Source organism: Solanum verrucosum, unplaced genomic scaffold (genome assembly GCF_900185275.1).
Source record: "Solanum verrucosum unplaced genomic scaffold, falcon-dt-bn FXZP01000228.1, whole genome shotgun sequence".
Taxonomy (NCBI): domain Eukaryota; kingdom Viridiplantae; phylum Streptophyta; class Magnoliopsida; order Solanales; family Solanaceae; genus Solanum; species Solanum verrucosum.
In genome coordinates this window covers 2,965,749-2,982,536 of record NW_026020210.1, presented here as the reverse complement: position 1 = coordinate 2,982,536, position 16,788 = coordinate 2,965,749, and the positions used below count along the sequence as shown (strand labels likewise).

Below are 16,788 nucleotides of genomic sequence, written 5' to 3'. Positions count from 1 at the left end.
TTATAGAAAGAAAGAATCATAGATTCTCTTAGAACAGAAATTTGACTAGCCAAATTAAAACCAACTATCAAATGTAAACATCATTCTTAACTGGTTAGAGTTATGACTAATACTTGCATAATTCTAACGAGTTGTCAAACCACTCTTACTACATAAATAGCACGCAAGGAACATGTTGCTAAATCAAGATTATAGAAACTAATTTGGACATTAGAAGACAGCATATGCTGAGGCTGGCCTTCCATTCTGTTGCATTAATTACTTTCAAGTTGTCAATTCAAAGGCAATGCAAAATTTTTGCACAATGCCCAACCACAAAAGCAACATGACTACACATCACAATTCTATTATACATATTGATATATTTAATCCCATCAATTCATGTTGCTAGAGCTCCGTTTGATAACGATAACAAGTACAAAAAGATTTTGTTAATGTTAAAAGTGAAGTCATAAAAGGACCGTGGTAAAATCAGAATTTTAACTTTATAAGTTTCAAATTTTATAAGGATGATTTCAAATATTTATTATTGAGCTCTTAACTTAATATTCATACATATTTAATAAATTTCTTTATATAAATACATTATTTGAGCAAAAATTATTGAATTTGATCAAACCCAATCCAGACTTCTAGCTCTGCCCCTACTTGTAAAGAAGACATGTTCTCATGCACCAGTGAGAAGGTGTGAGAGGATTGCTACGATGGGTGCAAAGATAGGTTGAAAAAGTAGTAAAAGAGGTGATTAGCCATACATGATGCACCTACAATTTACCGAGGACATGATCGTAGATAGGAGAATATGCGGGTCGATAATTAAAATAGTGTTTTATTTACATTCAAACATGAAAGAAGAAGAATTGTGAATATGAACAGAGCATATCAATCTAAAAGGGTCACACAATTGTGTTTGATTACAATAATCAAGCCCATTTCATCGTCTCGAATTTGCTAGGAATTAAACTCTCTCCAATGGCGGTATGCTCAAAGAAATACCCACAAAATTCGTCCTCAAATTCCCCCCACGGCGGGGGGTAAACCCATCCTTCACCGGAGTCACTCAACTTCATCTTTTCCGACTCAAAAATTCCTTCCAAATTCGGTAATTCAATAATCTGACCTAACTGATCTTCAGATGCTGCTGCTACTGTCATCGTCTCCTCCATCGACTTACTCAATGTCGAAGATGAAGAAACAGAGGAATTTAGTTCATCCATAGCAGCTGCTTTAGCAGCAGCAGCTTGAACATCTCTAGGTGAAATTGAAGCTGGACGAGGCAACGATTCAACGAGTTGAGGAAAATTGAGAATTGCTGAATTCCCTTTAATACTAAGCGCAGCAACGTCATGTGCTCTTGCAGCCATTTCAGGGGTTGGATAAGTACCTAGCCAAATCCGTGATTTCTTACGCGGTTGTCGAATTTCAGAAACCCATTTTCCCCAACTTCGCATTCGAACTCCTCTGTATACTGGGTAAGATTCATCTCTTCTTCGCTTTTCCATTCGTTTCTCTTTCTCTTCTGGTTCCTCTATTTTTGACACGGAAATGAGAGATGATTGTACAAGTTCCGCCATTAATTAACGGTGATTCAAATGGACATTGCACAGATGGTTAGAGAAGTATGTATCGAATGCCAAAAAAGTAGGGACATATATATGAAGAGAAGAGGAGTGAGAGAAAAAATTAGTGTAATTCGAATTATCATACTAACGAGAATAAAAGAGAAACATAAAGGATGAAGTAGCTGTCAAAACAGAGACATGCGCGTAGCAACCGTAGGTGAAAGGTGGTTCGGTGCATATCCTTCGTCAAAAATTATGTAATGTATAAAAGTTAGTAAATATTATTGTCTCTAATTCATTTTATGTGAGGTAGTTTGATTCGGCATAGAGTTCAAAAAGAAAGGAAGACTTTTAAAATTTGTGGTACAAAATGAATGATAGAAATTTATGTGGCTGTAAATCATTTTATTAAGGATAAAATATACATTTTATAGTGAAATTGTTATTTAATATAGAAATGTGTCTTTATTTTTGGAACTGACTAAAAAAGAAAGTAAGTCACATAAATTGAAAATAGAGGGAGTATTATTCTTTTCGTTTCAAAAAGAAAAGAACGACTTTCCTTTTTCGGTAATACTTTAATTTTAACTTTTCATATGGCAGGTTTAAGGTCACAAAGTTAAAACACATTTTGATATATTTGACTTAATTTTAATTTAGGATTACAAAATTGAAAAGTTTTCTTTATTTTCTTAAGTTTCGTGTCAAGTCAAACGAAATCATTTTTTTAAAATGAAGGGGGTATTATGTTTCAATTTATATGATTTTTTTTAATTTAGTTTCAAAAAATAATGAATTTTTATATTTCGTAATAATTTATTTTAAAATTATTAATTTTATCCTTGATGAAATTATTATATATCAATATAAATACTTATGACTTATTTTAGATTAAAAATTTCAAAAGTTTTTCCTCTTTTTAAAGGTAATCAATTAAATTAGGACGAAGGAAATAACTATTATAAGTGTATATTTAAGTGCATTTCTATAATAATTGTGAAGAAAATTTGCATACCTTTATCAAATTCCTTAGTTACACGACTTACACTTACACCACTTCAAAGGGAGGGAGGGAGTGACAGAAGGAACGAACATTGTTTAGTTTGGTATATTAAAAATTATATACATTGCATAAAAATATCTATTTATAAAGATACTCTTATAATTATGATTGAAAAGATGTAAAAAGGATTTTGAGGACTAGTTGGATCTTAATTTTGCATTACTAATATTTAGAAATCTAGGATATAAATGATACACACCTTAATATACAATAGATTATATAACTAATGCTAGCATAAAAAATATATCAAACAAGGTATTATTAATAGCAGTGGTGGAGTCAAATGCAGCACCTCTTCGTCGGAAATTACATTGTGTAGTCAGATAAAAATATTTTTGATGTGTATATATCACATATTGACACTTCTTGGCTTCTACGCAATTTTACTTCTTTATATTTTGATACTCTTTAGTCGAAATTCTGGTTCCACCATTGACTAATACATAAAATTAATGCATGCATTATTTTTGTCAATACACTCTACCAAACAACCAATTTTAAATTAAAATAATCAAAATAAGTCAAAAGTTCTAAATTAGAATTTCTATCTTGTGACTTTGGTTTATAAATCAAAAACCAAAAGCCAATTCAAACCGATTCTAAATAAAAAAAAGAACAAAAAAAATAAAATCAAATTCACTATCCCTGGTCGAATAAGTGTTTCAATCAAGAAACTATTGTCTCACATAAAATAGCCTCACACAGTAATTATCAATCATGTAATAATATTTTTCTACCCAACCACACAACACGTATAGATATATAATAAATAAAATCACATCGCCACTTCACTAACAAAGTCACTATATAAATACATCGGGGGTGTAATTGGACACCTATTCACATAAAAGTTTCTTTTTATGTGAATAAATTTTAAAAAAATAGCAAAAACCCAAGTCTATTAAATGAGCTTACGTTGCTTGAAAACAACGCTGCAAAAAAAATAAATTTTATCAAGTATCATTGTATTTCAATAATGAGTACAATAATATTTCTAATTTAAATTACTAACAAATAATGGTAGATTTAGCTAATTGAAAAGGTGTTCTATTTCTGAACACATACGTGTACTGTGGTTTTTTCAGCTCAACATCATAATCATCCACGTATTTTCGTTTATGTGTTCGTTAGAGATTGCTAAGTGCTCCTATATTAGTGATGTCCGTTATACTAGTGATGTAACGTGTGAACATAGGTGGAATTAAAGATTGATACATAAGTGATATTCAATTGAGGAATTTTCAAATATTTTGAGTTTATAAATTTGAGAAAATAAGGAGATTAATGATGTCACACATGGTATTGAAATGGATAGGTGAAATGAAGGCTTGCACATAAGATAATATATGATAAGAATGTGTTACCAATTAGACTTAAATATAACTTTTACGAAGTGATGGTTAGATCTACTTTGTTGTATGAGATAAAGTGTTGATCAGTCAAACGAACACGTTTAGAAAATGAAGGTAGAAGATATGAGAATATTCAGATGGATGTATTGACATAATTGGAGATAATTAGGAATGAGGTTATACATGATAAGGTGGAGCGGTTTCTGTGGCGGACAAGATAAGGAAAGTGAGATTGAGATGGTTTGAGCATTGAAGAGGAGATGCACGAATGTACCAATAATTAAGGAGATGTGAGAGGTTAGCTATAACAGGTTTTAGAAGAGGCAAAGGTGGCCAAAGAAGAACTTGGAGAAGGTGATTAGATATGACATGCTTCAGCCTAATGAGGTTATGATACTAGATATGAAAGTTTGGATGTCGAGGATAAGAAGGGTAGCCAAGTGTTATCGTACTTTTATGTGGGGAATTAAGCAAGGATAGTCTCATGTTAATTAGTTTTTAAGTATTTAAAAATATTATAGTGTGTGTGGGATGAGATACAAATAAACTGAAGATAAATAATACAACCACAGATCGATGAATGGTGAGCCTATTCATCTGATGTATTATCATTGCAAGGCATATCATACTGAAATATTGTTATCGAATAATTTTTTCAAAAGTAATATTCAAACAACTTCAGTTATGCAATTCTTATAAAATATCAAGTATTCAACTTGAAAAATAAATCTTTTTTATATGTCACAACAGAGAATTTAAATGTTGACTATGATTGCAAAATATTTAATGTCAACTATTGACCTCTTTCTAAGAAATTGTAGCCTCTACCTTTTGACAGACGCATACATATTGAGAAATTATTGTTGACTGATAGTAGTATTTTGTAAAAATTGTATTTTTTAAAAACTGAATCTAACACGAGGCAACAACAAAATTGTATTCATATACACAATATTTAAGCGGATTCGCATGTATGTATGACATATTGAGACTCTCATTCACCTTTCTTTTCTATGTATCAGTACTTCCGAAGGTATTTGGTATCTCAGATCTATGTATCTAGTATGATTTACATGTATATGTGATACAATAACTATCTTGTTTGTCTTCCACCTATCTCACTCGCCTCTCTTTCTATGTATATGTACTTCAGAAGGTATTTGGTATTTCAGATACATGTATCTAGTATGATTCACATGTATATGTGATACACTAACTATCTTGTTTGTCTTTCTCCTTTCTCGCTCGCCTCTCTTTTAATGTATGTATACTTCAGAAGGTATTTGGTATCTCAAATAAATGTATCTAGTATGATTCACATGTATATGTGATACACTATCTCGTTAGCCTTCCTCCTATCTCATTTGCCTCTCTTTCTATGTATTTATACTTCAGACGGTATTTGGTATCTCAGATATATGTATCTAGAATGATTCACATGTATATGTGATACACTAACTATCTCGTTTGCCTTCCTCCTATCTCGCTCGCTTCTCTTCTCTAAGAGTGTAAAAAATGAGCTCAAACATAGGTAACTCACCCAACCCGCCTATAATTTTAAGGGTTGGGCTCAAGATAATTTGAATTTCAACTTGTCCAAGCGTTAACCCATTTTAAGAGAATCCTCAATTGAGCTCTATTTAATATCTAATTTTAACTTGTTTTAAGACTCTTTATTTGCATTGATGTAATGTATGTTCCTATATTGAAGGAATGAATTGCTATGTATTTTATATCTTTTAGGATTTATCTATCCATTTGTAATCTTTTTTTTAATTTTCTTGAGTTGAAATTCAAACTGTGGTTATAAAAGTTAAATAACAACATGTTAAAATTATTGAGATTAAGCTGGTCAAATTTGGTGGGTCATGCCCAACCCGTCCATTTGATGCCCCTACTCTTCTCATATATTTGTATTTCAGAATGTAACTGATAGAAAAAAATATGTGTATTTAAGCATATCTGATATGAAATTATTAATTACTGAGGCAATATATAATTATTTCAAAGTATATAGAGAATTAGTGAATATGATAGGACTATTTGTCTAACTAGGTAGTTTTTCTTTAAATGAAAAATTACCTAAATACACAACTTAAGATATCATAATCTCTAAAATTCTCTACTATTTAAAAAAATTACAAAAATTCTTTCTCTGATACATTTATATCCCTTCTCGTATTCCCTCTCAGATACATTTCTCACACTAAATAATGTATCATTTGCAATATATCGAACAAAAAAGAATTGTATTTGAGAGAAATGAAAAAATTAAAAAAATTGTAACTAAAAAACTTTTGAGATTAGAATGTAATTAGCCCTCAAATGTATGAAATTTATGTACTTGATACCTGTTTTTAAAGGAAAGAGGCCTAATATCTAGTATCTTGGTCCAGCCCATCTCTTTCTTTAATGGGTTGGGCTTTCCAACTGATGTCCCGCCGGTGAATCTTCTTTGTTCGGTCCATTATCACACTTCCGGCGACACGAAGCTTGTCAACTGCAAAAGGAAGGTTACGACGATCAACGTCTCCGACAATGAGTGCAGGTGAATTTACTCTTCTCTCCCCCTTTTTAGGGTTTGCGCTCTCAATTTGTAACGCATATATATATGAACAATAAGATACAGTTGATTTATGTAGCTGACCCGAACTATTTTGGGATTAATAACAAACAATGATAACATACTCGGGGGAGCGTAGAATGTATGCATACGTTACCTCTACCTTCTGAGAGCAAGTAGAGAAGTTGTTTGTGAAATACCTCGACTGGAGTAAATTATTTGAGAAATGAATATAGAGGATTTGTATAGCCATTGCAACTAATTTGAGATTGAGGCATAATAGGTTGAATGGGTAATGATCATAATTGATCTTCTATCATTGGTTTGCTGGCTAGTAGGGGTAGGTGGATGTCAAACTACTTCTCATAGATAGGGAGAAAGATGAATGAATGTATACATTGATATGGTTAAAATAAATCAGAGTAACTGTTATTGTGTTTGTTAGATGGGTTTCTCTTCATTTTCATCCTAGAGATGAGTTACTTATCGAATTCAATGTCAATGAGATTAGATAATTTAATATGATTTAGGGTGTTTTTGATGTGTTGAAAGTTTTTTCAGTGTTGGCTTAACTTAAATCATGAAATATTTTGGTTCCAAGTAAAATATTGTACAATTTGGTGAAGATGATTTCCATCAGTTGCTTTAGCAATCATCAACTTCTAATGGTCACAAATATTAAGTACTAAAACACTATACTCTCACTCTATCCTCCAATTACCATATATCGCCTACTTTACCCTAACAACACTAAAATGATCCTAGAAAATGTCAAGTCAAAACATTTTTCTCCACTGAAAACACACTCCATTGTTCTGCCTTTGCATTCTTCTTGGGTTCTTTCTGTAGCCTTCATAAAATAAGTCATGGAGCAAATGTGCTGGATAAGGTTGAATTATATAACTAATCGATTAATCCAGAGTAAGTTGAAGATACATTTTCGTGTTTGGATTTATAATGGAAGGATTGTACATGGGTGGCACGGGACCTGTTGTTTTAACTTTGTGATTTTACATTGTAAAACTTTGACCTTATGAAACAATTTAAACAAGGTAATTAGAATGTTTAGTCAAATGATTGATCATCTGTTTGATGATTGTCAAACTTTTTTTACCCACAAAGTTTAATTGGTGTGTATCTCCAGTGTCATTAGAGTAGAGCTCGAAACTTGGCAATTAATGGCTTGAGTTCATGAGTATCAGCATTCAGTATCATGTGTTGTTATTTGTACTTTTATGACCTTGAGTGTAGATAATTGTTTCCTCACTTAGTGTTTGATTTGATGTAAGTGCCTAGATGAGGGATGATTGTACTTTGTGATCCCCCCCTCTCTCTCTTCTCTTTTCTGGGTTACCTATATCTCGTCACTCGTGTTATACAACGTTTGTCTTCTATTGTATGAAGGGGGAGCATTTGGTGGAAATAGAGGACTGAGACCAGTGCCACCTGAAAAAGGAGTTTTTCCTTTGGACCATATGCATTTATGTGACCTGGTATAATATTTTCAAAGATCTCATTATTTATTGGTTTTGTTATTGCCTTCTGTTTTCCCTTCCGTTCTTTTAAGATAAAACGCTTAGTTGTGTGGACTCTTCACTTTTGAATTTTGGTGCCGCACCCGTGTTGGATTCACCAAAAATACAGAACTTTTGGCGAATCGAACACGCACCCGTTGACATTTTTGAAGAGTCCGAGCAACATAGGATAAAAGTATAATAGAAGGTTGTTGATAGAGCAGATCTTATCTTTTGCAAGGTTCATTCCTTCTTGTTACTTACTATACTATTTGATTTGTTTTAGGAGAAGAAAGAGTACCTCAATTGTCTTAAATCCTCTGGGCATAAATCTGACAACTGTAGACACCTCTCTAAAAAGTACCTGGTGTGCCGTATGGAGAAGTAAGTCCATTGACATGATTTAGAAAACACTTGCATTGTTTAGTTTTTAGTATGCGAAGTATATTCTAGTGTACAGCTTCTGATAGTCAACAAAGTACTTTCTTGCCATTACAATATTGAACCACATACTTTGTTCATGAGTTCATACTACTGCCAAGATTGAGAGTTCTGCACAAGGCTTGCCTCTTAATTCTTATCATGCTTACACATAATTTTTAATTTAAGGCCATTACATTTTCAATATGTTCAAATTTGTAAAGAGTATGTCTATAGGCTTCTATATTTCCTTTTTTTCTTCTTCTGTGGGCACAAGAGTTGAAAGTTACCTAATGTTGTTGAGTATGACCAATTACCGGTGTTGATTTCATCTCTTTAATTGATTAGTGTTATTATGCCCCGTCTTTATCCAAAAATTAAAGAATGATGTCCCTTGTGGAGTAGGATGGCAGATTATTTGAAATCAGGACACTTGTTTCTATCAAATATTACCTATTAGTTCAAACTTATAACTTATTCTGGTTTTCTGCATGCTTTCCGTCAAATATCTCAAGAAAGCATGTGTACCAAAGTGGATGAACAAATGCAACAAACTAGCACTTTTGCCAAGTTTTTGGTATATTCTGGATGGTCTTTAATGAATAACAGCACAAATTATTCCTAAAAAAGTCATAAATATCATGGCATTTGGAAAGAATGCAGAAAGTAGAAGCAAAGGGCAGAAACATAAAGTATGGGTCTTTTGGTCTAGAGCAATTAGTTATATACAGAACCAAACCAATGAAATTATCTAGGACAGGAACAGGAAGAAAAGCATTCAAGAAAGAGATTCTCTTTTTTGCTTGATTGCACCTCTGTTTAGGACCCAAACAAAATGAAAAGAGATCTCATAAAAGGCTAACGTCAAATTCCTGCATTTATGAAATTAGGAGAAGAAACTTCCTCCGTCTTTTTCATTTTGCCTTTTTCCTGTATACTATGTTTCTTTGGCAAATTTTATCTCAACAGAGCTTCCGTCTTTTACTTGAAATAGAAATAGAACTGAAGAGAAATTCACACACTTGTCTAAATATAACTTCAATTCCTACAGTATATTGGTGTTTATAGCAAGTAAATGCAAAGTGATGCCTCCTGGCGAAATAGTTTCATCAGATTTGTCTTTCATATCTCCTTGTATTAATTTATCACCTGCTTATGAAAAAAAACGCCCCTTTCCTGTAGGTCTACAGCAACTTATGATCCTCTGTAGGAATATAGGCTGTAAGAAAATGTTTTTCTTATGAGTGTTTTGCAGGAACTTGATGGCAAAGCAAGACATGTCAGAACTTGGCTTTGGCAAGAACTATGATGCAGAAACTTCTTCAGAGGAAATGGAACAATAGAAAAATGAAAGAATGAAGAAGATCGATAAATTTTGTTATTCTCTGGGATCTTTTTGAGATGCCTGGGTAGAAAGTTCAAACATACAAGCTTCATTATTGTCACGTGAAAGCTTTCGTAGTTACTTATAGGAGGTCTTCTTTTTCTAGATGTATGTTTTTCTACTCCCAAATCCCCAGTCGTTTCTTCATAAACTTTTGTTAACCTCCTTTTTCCCTTTCTTGTGAATTTTGTTTACCTTGAGAGCAAAAATGTATATAGAAAGAGAGAAGGATAAAGAAATGCTATGATAAATTAAAGATTGGTTCAGCAGTGCTTTTCATTTGAATAAGAACGTTAAGTTTCATTTTTAAATAACATGGTTGAACTTAAAAGGTTGAAAATTTGTGGTCATGAGTTCAATTCCCATATACTTTTTGCATGAATTCTTGCACTCTAAAAACCAAAAGAATTAAACACAAACCTCATAGATAAACAAAATTTCAATACCGCAAGTCCATAACCAATAATAGTCTGTGAAGGCGCTCTTGTATATAAATGCTTTTAACAAGGGTTGTCGTAAATAGTGCTATTCAATCAGCTTCATTGATAGACGTTTCATCAGGAAATAAGAGTTTAAGATATGGAACAACACTAGGAAGCATGGGCAGATCAGCCAAGTTAACACTCATCAGATCAAAAGCAATGCATGCTTTGTGCATGTGTGTTTCATCAAATACTGGAATTTTAGGGTATCTTTGGCTGAAGTGAGTGAGGATGACGCGGTATGCTCCAGCAGCGTCCCCTGCCTCAACAGCTTCCCCCATTGTGCTGTGATTTTTTGCTATAGCCTCTTCAACCATGCCATCTTCAAAAGTAGCCTACACGAAAATGGCTCGCAATTTAGACAAAATATTTAAAAAAATAAAATGAATTGGGATAGAAGAACATTCATTGGAAAATATTTTAAACATATTTAGTAACATGCCTCATGTATGAGGAGTGTTGCCCCATGAGAGGCTTTAACCAATTCTGGACAAGGCCTTGTGTCACCAGAGTAAACAATCTTCCAACCTGGTAGCTTCTTCCCAATAACATTAGTCCTATCAGCAAACTTCAGGACGATTCCATAAGCTTGTGGACAGTGAATAACGGGAACACTAATTAAAGTCATCAATCCTGCTTGTCTGAGCATGTTCTTTAGCCTGCTTGCGCTCCCATTAGCATCATTATCGTCATTTGACTCAAAAGCCTCCCATGAAGATTCTGTGGTATCCCTACAATCAAGGAACTGCATATCTAGTTCCTCGAGCATTTGGTACCTATCAAGAAATATCTCAAGTTGCTGAGGACCTACAACTATTAAAGGTTCGTGGGGAGTTCCACTGAGCAAATCATGTCTCAGAGCAAGGATTCTTGCAAGTCCCGCATGATGATCTGCATGAATATGAGAAATCCAAATACATTTTAAACCCTTCACCGCTTCATCAGCACCATCAACACCAAATCTGTTATGAAAAGAGCAAAGTGTATCACACATTAAGTGTAGGCAAAAAAAAATATGGATATGACAGGCTTATGCTAATGAACTGCCACTATACCTTCTTTTTAGTTGTCCCAGTGTTCCTTCACCACAATCTAACAAAATACTCCCCTTTAAGAAAAGATTAATAAATATAGAACTAACATTTCGGTATTTTGAAGGCTGCAATGAACCAGTTCCGAGAAAAACTATCTCCATATCTTCTCTTGTTATACCTTCCAAACAGCTCGGTAATGGAGTTTCATGCAACTGTAGCTCTTCAATTATTCCATTGTTCCCATGCCAGAGTTGGCTAATATGTTCAGAAGCACTTATAATTTCTGGTATATTCGAAGTTAACTCATTTAAGATTTCTGTCCGAGAAATAGTAGCAGGAACATTAGAATTGTCTAATCCAAGCTCTTTGTATGGAAGAAGATGGAACTGTTCCAGAAAACAAAGTTCATTTTAAGTAAAGCAAGCATCAAAGTAAATAACTAGCATAAGATAGGCGGCAATGGATTTTATGGAACATATATGTGTATGTACATTCCTAAGCAAATCAAGTTAGTACATACTTTCTTAGTCCTTTCTATAGGCAAGAACAATATATTTTACTTATAAGAAGTAGCAACTTTCTAATTCAGGTTAGAACCATTTCAACCAAACTATATCGATTCCCTCACCTTGAGCAGGTTCTCTGCATAAGTGATCTGACATGAAGTTGGAAGTGACAACTGAAAAGTACAAAATTAAAATAGCTGCTCAATTAGGCAAACATACCCAAGGTCCAAGTAATTATCAGTAGTAAAATATATTGCTCATCCAAACAGAATTTTAGTAAAGGTATACCTCCCTCGGGAACTTTGAGACTGATCGTAAGCTCTTCAATTGCTGAAGAGACCAAAAACCAGGAGAAGGAAATAATTGAGGACACAAGTAGTTAAGTCTTGCAGTAACTCTTGAACTGGATTTCAGAATTGGAATCTCAATATTCTTCCTGCAGATGGCCCACAAGAATAATAAACATACAACTATATAAACAGGAAACATAAATTAGAGGAGAAAGCTAGACATGCAGTTGAAAAAAAGGGAAAATCATAAGGTAATTACGGTTCATGTCGTGCCATTATGTGCTGGGCATCACCAAATCTGGTCATCCATTGCTCATACGCAGTTGTACTTGTTACTGACGCAGGGCTAAGGTGTATCAAACAATTTACTTTTTTGCACATTTCAACAGGTTGTTCTGATGTATTCGAGTAATATGGAATAAGAGACTGCAAAGATGACAACTCTTGCAGATGAGATAGTGTTGGACAGTCAACAAGGAGCACAATAGGACCGTGAGTGGAAGGCTCCATAACATCACAAGGGTGAACCTGCGCAGCGAAAAAAATGCAAGCAAAGCACCAAGAACTTAATGAGATAGATTATGAAGTCCGAGATAAACTATGGAAAGAATCTTCCTAACTTACAATGATATTTTGGTGATCTGACACCACTGAATTCCCTCTTTGCAATTGACCATATTTTGGCCCAGGTTCCACTCCGAGAGCAGCAGCCTTATCTGGATAGAACTTCCCTTTGATCTCCGGCAACTCACAAATATAAATCACCGAGAGCTCACCAGGATTTAATGCCACTTCAGCTGTGAGATTCATCCATTGTGCTTGAAGGTCTTCAGCTAAATGACTACCACTAACTAGTGGAGGATTTGGCTCAGAGGATCCTTCCTTCATTGAGCCACACACTTTCAAGCAACGTGGTGGCAAGAGAACAACAGATAGTTTGACAACTCCATCAGTAATGGGAGAAAAAAGACGATCAAACTTCCTTGAAGAAGCACTAGCAACTTCATCTGATCCATTACGGAGAACACTATCTATATAACCCATGGCAGAATTTGGGATGAATGATTCCATTGCTTTAACCAATAGATAAAGATCTGGAGGACCCGAAACATTTACCTGCAAGCAAATGGTGTAAGCTGCATCAAATTTTCAAATTCCATTTGTAAACAACAACACCTCAATCCCAAACAAGCTGGGATCGACTATACAAATTCTCACTGACCATTTATCTCCATTTAAATTCATCTCAAGCTAATATTGTATAAAACAAAAGAATAAATATAAAAAGTAAAAATACAAATAAGAAAAGCGATGAAATTTGTGATGAATATATAGTAAGTAAATAAAGTTAATGCGACACTCACAGACATCCCGTCTTTTCCCATCCCAGCCAAAGTCAATAAGAGACCTGCAAGTAAAACAATAGAACTTCTTTGGTGGTCTTAATCAACTGCAATCAATACGCCAGAGTCTTCTCAAGGGTTAGTTTGATCCAGACACTCAATAAGTTAAAACTTTCATACTGTGCTCATTGATAACCAACCTGGGAGTCCACCAACAGTTTCTGAGCAGACACGTGATAGAAATATGTGATCAATCTGGTAAAAAAAAAAGAGTTTTTTATGTGTATTCCCCTAGAACAGAAAAAAAGTACTTACACACTAATTAGGTTTACAACAGCAAGATAATATATCTGAATACCTGTGACAATGTAATTTTATGCTCTGTCAAGAAGCGTTGCAATCCCTGTGAGCAAAACATAAATAGGTGTTGAGAACTAAGTCCGAGTGCACTTTTTTTTATGACAAGGGAAACCAACAACTGCTACCCTTTGGGTGTGCACAGGATAAAACCCCCATTCCTATGCAATAGCTTGTAAACCACACAAGAGAGATAACCCGCACTAGGCAACCAATTGTACTTTTTTTGTTCTTCCAGTTTATCTACAACAATCCTCTTTTTGACAAAGGCAACGAGAACTAAGAAAGAGCAACAATGACAAAAGTGGAAACAATTTGTAGAACGATATTATGAAGAGGAAACCTACTAGAACAATGACAAAGACATAGACAATAGCTAAATCATTTTTTTATTGTTACAAGAAAAATGCCTCCTCTTTCATCTACTAAACATTTATTCAACAGAATTGAGAATAGGTGGATCAAACCATTAGGGCCTGTTTGGATGGGCTTATATAAAGTAACTTATAAGTCAAAAGTTAAAAGTCATAAGTAGATGGTACCTTACTTTTGACTTTGACTTATTTTAAAACTTTTCTGGCCTAAAAGTGGGTGCTTAAAAGAACTTTATAACTTTTCCAAATACCTCCAAAACTAAAGAACTACTTAAGAGTCAAAAGCACCTAAAACTTAAGTTAATCCAAACGGGCACATAATCCACTATGCCTCGACATGAATCTAGATGCATTCAGCTGTATAGATCCTCTATACCATTCGACTCCATTATGCTCATTCTAACAGAATATAGCTGGATTTAGACTATACATAAACAATATATAAATGCAAACAAGGTATCTTTTTAGGTCAAATTAGTCTACCTGCTTCACAAAAGCAATAAAAAATGGCCATAATACTCTATCATCATCATCAACAACAACAACATACCCAGTGTAATCCCACAAGGGGGGTCTGGAGAGTATAGTGTATACGCAAACCTTACCCCTGCCTTGGGAGGTAAAGATGTTGTTTCCGATAGACCCTCTGCTCAAGAAAACACATAACACAACACTACGGGAAAAGAAATAACATAAGTGAAGAAGCCATGACAAAATACTAAAGATAGCATGAAAAAACATTCAGAAAAAAAAAAGGAACAGTATCTACAACAAAATAAATACTATAATCAAAGTACAATCAAATAGATATGGGAGATATTGTCAAACTAACAAAATAGAATCACACTAGAACTACGCTACACTTATAGTATCAACTAGAACAATATGAGAACCACCTGCAACACACACTTGGGACTCGCCCATTTTTTTGTGCAAGAAAAATAAATCATAGTTACGCAATACATAGTTAATACATCACACTGATGGTTTCCGATATAAAATCTCGCATTACTCATATAACGTTTGGTAAAAACTCTGAATAACTATTACCTACATACCTTATATGGTCAATTTATTCACTATTTTAAACGATATAGAATGTGCAATAAGAATGTGTGTTTTAGCGATAGCACAATTAAGCTAATTCTTGATTTGGTTATCTCAAACTTTGAATAACGATTAACGCATTCTTATTCATCAAAAATAGTTCACCATATAATAGTCCATGCACATATTATTGTTGCATAACTAGTACGCAAACCAAACAACCGCCCTAATGTTATTTACAGAAGGGAACTTGAAAAACACTTACTTCTCCTGCGTTAAATAAAAACCTCCATTTGTCCAAAAAGAGGAGGATAGAGGGTGATGTATCTTGAGTATCCATGCCATTTCCTAGGATCTGTGTGAAATTCAAAGAATCAAAAGTTAATTTTTTTCGAGGTGTGAAAAAGCAAGCAATTAGAATAACAAATTTGATATGATTAATGAACATATATGCTAAATGCATATTTATAAGGACACAAGATGTTTGTCCACACCAAACATCCTTACTGTGGTCTATGAAAAATGAAACAGTTAAATTAGTACTCTTACGAATTCCGTGAATATCCTGACTGATTTAGTGACTACAAGAAACATTCAAAGTGTTCTTTTTCTTTTTATGAACGTGTTGTTTGAGCATGCTTTTGCGTAGCTCCACTAATTCCAAGAGATACCTGCCACCTCCACCAGCAACAGGTACGTGACTCTGTCCACCAAGCCTAGGACAGATGGAAGAATCACCTAGTATTTTTTTTGTCTGATTTGAACCTTAACCACTTAATCGACCACTAGGCCACACTCTTGGGTGCAAATATTCAAAACGTTATTATGCAAAACTAATAGAAAGGAGAGAACTTTATGCTTTTATCTAAATCTTTTGACACATATAGTGTAAACAAGACATATTAAAAATGTTAAACTACCAAAACACAACACTTTTTCGGAAATTTACTTTTTATCAGTACAAAGCAGAAAACTTTATTCTTTGAATTTAACTATTCCCCAAAATTACAATACCATAGACATTGTTATTCTGTTTTGAGTAACACCCACTTTAGTTCCCTGTTTAAATTGGCAGAAATCACCATATTTTGAACATACCTGTATATATGACTTGTTATTACTAGTTTTTTTGGGCTCGTCTTCTTTGGGTAGAGGGTTTTTCTTCTGCCTGTCATTACTATCATTACCCTCAGCCCTTCTTTTCCTCTTCTTCCCCATTCGACTCAAAATTTTACGCAACGATTCCCTCTGTCTCTCTTCCACCGGCGAATTCTTAGTTTCGGCGATACAGTTTCACTGTTCAAGTTAGTTTTTTGTTTTGTTTTTTGAACTGTTTTTTTCCTCCCTTCAAATTACGCAATATTTTGATTTAGGCATATATTATTATTGTTACCTAATAAAGTTTTTAGTTTAGGGATTGGTTTGTTGGTGTATTTGTTTAATTTAGGGGTTGAATTTCAGTAATTTCTATTTTACTGTTAATTTTAGTGATATAGG

At 33.8% G+C, this 16,788-nt stretch overlaps 3 protein-coding genes across 3 annotated transcripts; 1 reads left to right on the top strand and 2 right to left on the bottom strand.

The window, feature by feature from the left end:
- Positions 1–813: 813 nt before the first annotated feature.
- LOC125830477 (dehydration-responsive element-binding protein 3-like) lies at positions 814–1,593 on the bottom strand. Its single transcript, XM_049509673.1, has one exon. It carries the CDS (start codon positions 1,572–1,574, stop codon positions 924–926), a length of 651 nt encoding a protein of 216 aa, XP_049365630.1. The 5' UTR covers positions 1,575–1,593; the 3' UTR covers positions 814–923.
- Positions 1,594–6,370: 4,777 nt separating this feature from the next.
- Positions 6,371–9,958, top strand: LOC125830478 (uncharacterized). Its single transcript, XM_049509674.1, has 4 exons — positions 6,371–6,525; positions 7,945–8,033; positions 8,341–8,438; positions 9,730–9,958. Exons 1-4 carry the CDS (start codon positions 6,516–6,518, stop codon positions 9,815–9,817), a joined length of 285 nt encoding a protein of 94 aa, XP_049365631.1. The 5' UTR covers positions 6,371–6,515; the 3' UTR covers positions 9,818–9,958.
- Positions 9,959–10,282: 324 nt separating this feature from the next.
- LOC125830479 (tRNAse Z TRZ4, mitochondrial-like) lies at positions 10,283–16,578 on the bottom strand. Its single transcript, XM_049509675.1, has 12 exons — positions 16,390–16,578; positions 15,557–15,646; positions 13,872–13,916; positions 13,714–13,768; positions 13,535–13,578; positions 12,795–13,286; positions 12,430–12,698; positions 12,169–12,316; positions 12,003–12,053; positions 11,396–11,760; positions 10,783–11,302; positions 10,283–10,675 (listed from the first exon to the last, which is right to left on the bottom strand). Exons 1-12 carry the CDS (start codon positions 16,507–16,509, stop codon positions 10,388–10,390), a joined length of 2,487 nt encoding a protein of 828 aa, XP_049365632.1. The 5' UTR covers positions 16,510–16,578; the 3' UTR covers positions 10,283–10,387.
- Between the last annotated feature and the right edge of the window lie 210 nt (positions 16,579–16,788).

Coding starts and splice junctions, on each gene's coding strand:
- LOC125830477 (XM_049509673.1), bottom strand. CDS start 1,574: ATGGCGGAACTTGTACAATCATCTCTCATTTCCGTGTCAAAAATAGAG.
- LOC125830478 (XM_049509674.1), top strand. Junction 8,034..8,340: donor ATATGCATTTATGTGACCTG/GTATAATATTTT, acceptor GATTTGTTTTAG/GAGAAGAAAGAGTACCTCAA. Junction 8,439..9,729: donor CTGGTGTGCCGTATGGAGAA/GTAAGTCCATTG, acceptor AGTGTTTTGCAG/GAACTTGATGGCAAAGCAAG.
- LOC125830479 (XM_049509675.1), bottom strand. CDS start 16,509: ATGGGGAAGAAGAGGAAAAGAAGGGCTGAGGGTAATGATAGTAATGAC. Junction 13,769..13,871: donor ATAAAATTACATTGTCACAG/GTATTCAGATAT, acceptor TTTTTTTACCAG/ATTGATCACATATTTCTATC. Junction 13,579..13,713: donor AACTGTTGGTGGACTCCCAG/GTTGGTTATCAA, acceptor TTTTACTTGCAG/GTCTCTTATTGACTTTGGCT.